Consider the following 6,000-nt stretch of genomic DNA (forward strand, 5'->3'; position numbering starts at 1 on the left):
ATAAGGGAATCGTTTGCAAAAATGGCAAACGATTCCAAGGAATTGAAACAGTGGGAACCGGTTCTCAACAACAACCGGGTTTCGATACCCATCCCTAGGTACGACTGTACAAGATGCTTTCTGTTGGTGTCTCAACTGGAACAGGATCATGAATGTGATGACCAATAATTGAAGAGAAGATTGTTGAGGGTGGGAGTTTGCCCTCCAACATGTGGTTTAAGTACCAGATTGTGTATTTTTACCCAAAATGTTTTTTTTTCTTTTATAGGTTCACCTAACCAGTAGCAACTGAAGATTATAGTTTTGATATACGGTAATACTAATACTAATAATTATAATAATTATTAATAATTACTAATAACAACAAATTAACTTTCACCCAAAATTCTTACTGTGATGTTGGCCACCATGCATAACATGGTGCCATAAAGCGGTTTGAATCATGTTGGTTTCTTTTTTTATGTATTTTTTAAATACTTTATTTACAAACAAAACAGCACAACAACTTAGAAGAGTCATATCCAGTACAAGGACACGACGACTTAAGAACACAGATGATGCAAACACGGGGGATATAGGAGTGAGTGTAGTCCATATAATGTACAAGGAACCTCGGTGTAAGAGCAACAACAGTTATATCCACACACTTACATACATGCAAACATATACGGTAATACAATAAAGCTATAGCAAATATAATAATATCTATACAAACACACACACACACACACACACACACACACACACACACACACACACACACACATATATGAAGAGTTAAACAGCACCAAACTGACTGCACTCCATGAGCATCTGGCAGCACAGCTGCTAATCAATGAGAGACACCCAGAATGGCTAACTGAAGACTGGACAGTCCCGAACCCCCCCTAAGGAACCGGTCCCATCCAACTACTGGCCAATAACCTGCCTCAGTACCACATGGAAGATACTGTCAGGCATCATAGCGGCTAAGATGAACAGGCACATGGTTTTCAATACATGAGCGGGGCACAGAAAAGAATTGGCAAACACCAGCTACTGGTAGACAGAACAGTTGCCCGAGACTGTAAGACCAGGCTGACCAACCTGTGCACTGCCTGGATTGATTACAAGAAGGCCTATGACTCAATGCCCGACACCTGGATCCTGGAATGCCTAGAACTATACAAGACCAGCAGGACCCTAAATGCCTTCATCAGGAATCCTTCATCGGGATACAGTCAGTCCAAAAAACTGCTAAAACTTTGAATGTGTGCCCAAGTGCAGTTGCAAAAACTATAAAGCTATCAACAACGAAACTGGCCCACCCCAGGAAAGGAAGACCAAGAGTCCCCTCTGTTGCTGAGGATAAATTCATCCGAGTCAATGTCAATTCTAGTAGCAGTAATCACAATATGTGGACATGATGTTCATGAATAAAGAATCGTTTCATGTTCATGTTTCATGTATTTGTCCGATTGCCTCTGATCTTTTCATTCTGTCTTAGTGCAGCTGCTAGTGGTCAACGAACAATGCAGAGATATGGATAAAGAGGATATGAAGCTTGATGAAATCAGCCCATTGGTGGTGACTGTGGCTGTTGGTGTAGAATAGAGTCCCTTAATACAGTAAATAAAGGATTTTCCAAACCCAAATTTACGAAGTGTGAGAAACATGAGAAATTTCCAGTGAAATCTTTAAAATACTTTTTCTGTACCTAATGGTAAAATTAAGGTGTTAGATTTGTTGATAAATGATAGCTGCATTAAATTGAAAAGCTTGTGGGTATTAGTGCAACAATGTCTACATTTAATAATACCAGTCTGGTTAAGGCAAATGAGAGTGGGGATGACTTTATTCAATTCAATTCAATTCAATTCAATTTTATTTACACAGCGCCAAAACACAACAACAGTCGCCTCAAGGTGCTTTATATTGTGCAGTAGATCCTACAATAATAGATACAGAGAACAACCCAACAATCATATGAGCCCCTATGAGCAAGCACTTTGGCGACAGTGGGAAGGAAAAACTCCCTTTTAACAGGAAGAAACCTCCGGCAGAACCAGGCTCAGGGAGGGGCGGGGCCATCTGCTGCGACCTGTTGGGGTGAGAGAAGGAAGACAGGATAAAGACATGCTGTGGAAGAGAGACAGAGATTAATAACAGGTACGAGTCAATGCAGAGAGGTCTATTAACACATAATGAGTGAGAAAGGTGACTGGAAAGGAAAAACCCAATGCATCATGGGAATCCCCGGCAGCCTACGTCTATTGCAGTATAACTAAGGGAGGATTCAGGGTCACCTGGTCCAGCCCTAACTATATGCTTTAGCAAAAAGGAAAGTTTGTGGTGTGGTAGACCCCAGCCTCTATGGATCTTGTGCTTAGGGTTTGCTCCTGTGCTGCCATCATTAGCGCTTCTGTGCTGTCTTTCAGTCCAGCTCTTTGTCCAGCCACTGATAGGATTTGTCTATGTCAGCCAGTTCTTTTATCTGTCGGTGGTACTTACCTGGCGGGGTCTGTCCTTCTGTGATGGTTCCTCTTCTTGCTCCTCTTGCTTCTTTGGTTTATGCTTCCTGAGATATTCACTAAGCATATGATTATTTGTGGCCATTCCAATTCTCTGTCCAGAACACAGTTCCAAGTACTGTGGTAGAGGACCTAAACTTGAAGAACAGAGACCAACCATAGGGCGAGTGGGAAATATAAAGATTAAAGAAAAATATAATCAACATAAAAAATCACAGACCTTAAATCATACATGCAATCTATGACTGAAGATGCTTTTTCAGTGATGTATTTGGTTTATTTTTAGATTAGAAGCTGAATTTTTTTCGGCATCTATCACCATGCATAAAAAGCCTTGAATATGCTGCAACAGCTTCAAATCTTTAAACAAATGTACTCTGACAGAGTATTGAGTAATTCCATTACCAAAAATGCCATTGTACCTGCACCTTTCCATTCCAATTTTTTCCTTGGTCCCATCATGCATACCTTATGTTGTAGGCCTTCTGCACTATATATTTTACCCTTGGGGCGATCGTGGCTCAAGAGTTGGCAGTTCATCTTGTAATCGGAAGGTTGCTGGTTTGAGTCCCGACTCGGACAGTCTTGGTCGTTGTGTCCTTGGGCAAGACACTTCACCTGTTACCTACTGGTGGTGGTCAGAGGGCCCGGTGGCGCCAGTGTCAGCTGTGACTACAATGCAGCTTGCCGTCACCTGTGTGTGCGAATAGGTGGATGACTGAATGTATTGTAAGGCGCTTTGGGGCCCTTAGGGACTAAGTAATACAGACCATTTACCATTTATGACAACTTTGGGATGAGATGGTGTCTGGTGATTGGACGAGGCTACAAAAGAGGTTGCCCACAGGGAAAACAGCCTTGTTCTTTTAACCATTACATTTGGATAAGGCAAGTGCCCTGAAACCCATTTTGCTTTCTTTTTTCTCTTTCCTTCTTTTGCAGAGGTCTTTCTGCAGTGCCATGGTGGAAGAACTGCGAGTCTCCCTCAAGTGCCAGCGCCGACTCAAACACAAGCCCCAGCGACCCATAATGGTGAAAACAGAAGAGGTTATCAACATGCACACCTTCAACGACCGCAGACTGCCAGGCAAAGAGACCATGGCCTAAAATGGGAATCTCAGTCCATCTCTTACCGTTTTTCTGGTAGTGAGACGGAGTGCAGAGACATTGGGAAAAAGGTTGCGGGTAAATGGTAGGGGTGTTGCTCGGGGGGCAAATTTGGCAGTTGTATTACTCTGAAGATAGAGCAGAAGTGCTTTGCAATATATTGACGACATATTGTTCTTGTTTGTTTATAATTAGCTAGGGATAAGAGATTCTACAATATTTCCTGTGGAAATAACTTGATTCTGGGTGAAATTTCAGCGTGTTACCTCATTACACTTACCAACTTGGCAAGGCAGAAAGACGGAAAACTATCAGCTTGTCCAGACTTCCAAAACCCAGATGTTGAGAAGAGTCTGGAAATTAACCTGAAGGGGGACAGAAGAATCCTTTAAAAAACTGGTCCTATCATCTTTAGCTGCTACTTATTTAGTCTTTCACCACAGAGCTCAAAATGGGCTGGTTAAACAACACCAATAACAGATTGTGAGCCAGTATAGAGATGTTAACTAGGTGAACAAGGAACTAAGTTTGTAGAATAAGATTTGACAGGCTAAATGAAACCCAAACCGACAAGAGCATGACGAGATTACAATGTACACAGAGGCATTCCTTAGTCACAATACCGACTGACACAAAAAATGGTTTTATTGTATATCATCTATCAGGCAATAAGCGATATCATGTATTTATTTTTCAGAGTACTAGCACTTTTGTTTTCTAATCTGCTGGTGGAGGTGACTTTTAGAAACTATATGGAGAAATTGCAGAAGTAGAGGTTATACAGTATAGTGCGCTTTCTATGTCCCTTTCCAGAAACTACTCTATGAAGGTGGAGTAACTTGTTTTCCAACATCCCATGCTCCCTTTGATTCGACCAGCCTTTAAACCATAGGCTGCTGTTCTAAACAAGTGTCGTTTTTTTCTTGAATTGTGGCTAAAGGTGATTAGCCGTATAACATAATAATAAATAATAATAATAATAATAATAATAATAATAATAATATTCTAGTAAGTTTGGCTAGTAAGAATGACAAACCATGTACTTTCAGTTTGATGTCTATTCTCTACTGGTGTAGAGGTGTTTCATTTAGATGACCCAGTATCTGTAAAATATTGTCCTGTATATTTTCTTTTTTGCTTGGTTGTAATTTCCATGGTCACACAGCACACAGTGGTGCTCCCACTAGAGTGGAACCTGCCGTGTTTTCATTGGAGGCATCCACTCACTGTCTGAAAACACCTCTAACATCAATAAAAAGAAACCCTGGTAGGTGTAGGCACGGCTCATCAAGTCTAAATCCACAGCAGTCACACCACACATAAATTCTATTTATTCAAGATATTTATTGTTTTTATTTATTAATTATTATTTTATAAAGATCTTTATTTATATCTCTTTGGACTGATTTTTCATTGCTGCAGTGAACACACTTCATTTCAACACTGTATGGGGACACACACTTTTTGCATTTTTGTTTGTTTGTTTTTTGTGTTATTTACTTTATTCTTATTTTATTTTACTGGTCAGTGGCATGGCCTCCATTTTAACTTTGTACTTTTGTGGCTTTCTTCCTTTCACAGCAAATCTCCACAGTTACTTGTGCAAATGCAATTTCTATGAAAAAAGTGTTTTTGTATGACAAGTATCAAAATTTTGTAATGATTTTTACCAACACAAACCACACTAAGACGAGTGTCATCCACGGCCAAGGGGTGAAGCTCCCGGCTGGTAGTTCAGGAGGCTTTGTACACTAGAAAAGAACCAACACAAAACACACACACATCTAGACCCCTGAGAGCCCATCATGCACCCATCCTCAACGGAACAGATTCGCACTAATTATTATTATGCTCTCCAACAGAGACACAGAGCAGTATGGTAAAGCTTCAGTGACACTGTATTATTTTGGAGAAGCAGAAAAAAAGAAACTATTTTTATCATGTAAAGGAATCATATTTAAAGAAAGATATTTTTACTTCACACAGAAGAAGAATGGTAGTTGGTAAGAGCAAATTAAAATGTTGGCTAAAAAGGAAGATTATTGATGATTCTTTTATTCTTCACCCCTGATTAATTATAGATTGCTAGAATCCAGTGCTGAGCTGTGTAAATGGTTTTAAAAAGGAAAAGATGTATTTAGAAGAATTATAAAGACAACTAAATAATTTTGAACCTGTTATAAAAACAAGATGCAGTGCACACAGTTTACCCTTTGAAGTTGATGCACAAGTTTAAAGAAAATAAAACAAAATGTGTTCATAACTTTTACCTTGTCTGTGAGTTTATTGAATGTTAATTGATGAATAAAACAGGGCAGGAGCTCGACAAAAATGCCACTGCACAGTGTGAATTCAATGTAAAAAAATTATCATGTGGTATTGA

At 39.7% G+C, this 6,000-nt stretch overlaps 1 protein-coding gene across 3 annotated transcripts in view; it reads left to right on the forward strand.

Moving 5' to 3' along the window:
- grik2 (glutamate receptor, ionotropic, kainate 2) overlaps positions 1-5,301 on the forward strand; it is a 328,033-nt gene extending 322,732 nt beyond the window's left edge. For all 3 annotated transcript variants that reach the window (XM_004569101.5, XM_004569102.4, XM_076889664.1), the window contains one exon: positions 3,453-5,301. In XM_004569101.5, the coding sequence (XP_004569158.1) occupies positions 3,453-3,706 (254 nt within the window). In that variant the 3' untranslated portion in view covers positions 3,707-5,301. The remainder of the gene's footprint in view (positions 1-3,452) is intronic.
- Positions 5,302-6,000: the final 699 nt, after the last annotated feature.

The sequence above is a fragment of the Maylandia zebra genome, linkage group LG11 (genome assembly GCF_041146795.1).
Source record: "Maylandia zebra isolate NMK-2024a linkage group LG11, Mzebra_GT3a, whole genome shotgun sequence".
Lineage (NCBI taxonomy): Eukaryota > Metazoa > Chordata > Actinopteri > Cichliformes > Cichlidae > Maylandia > Maylandia zebra.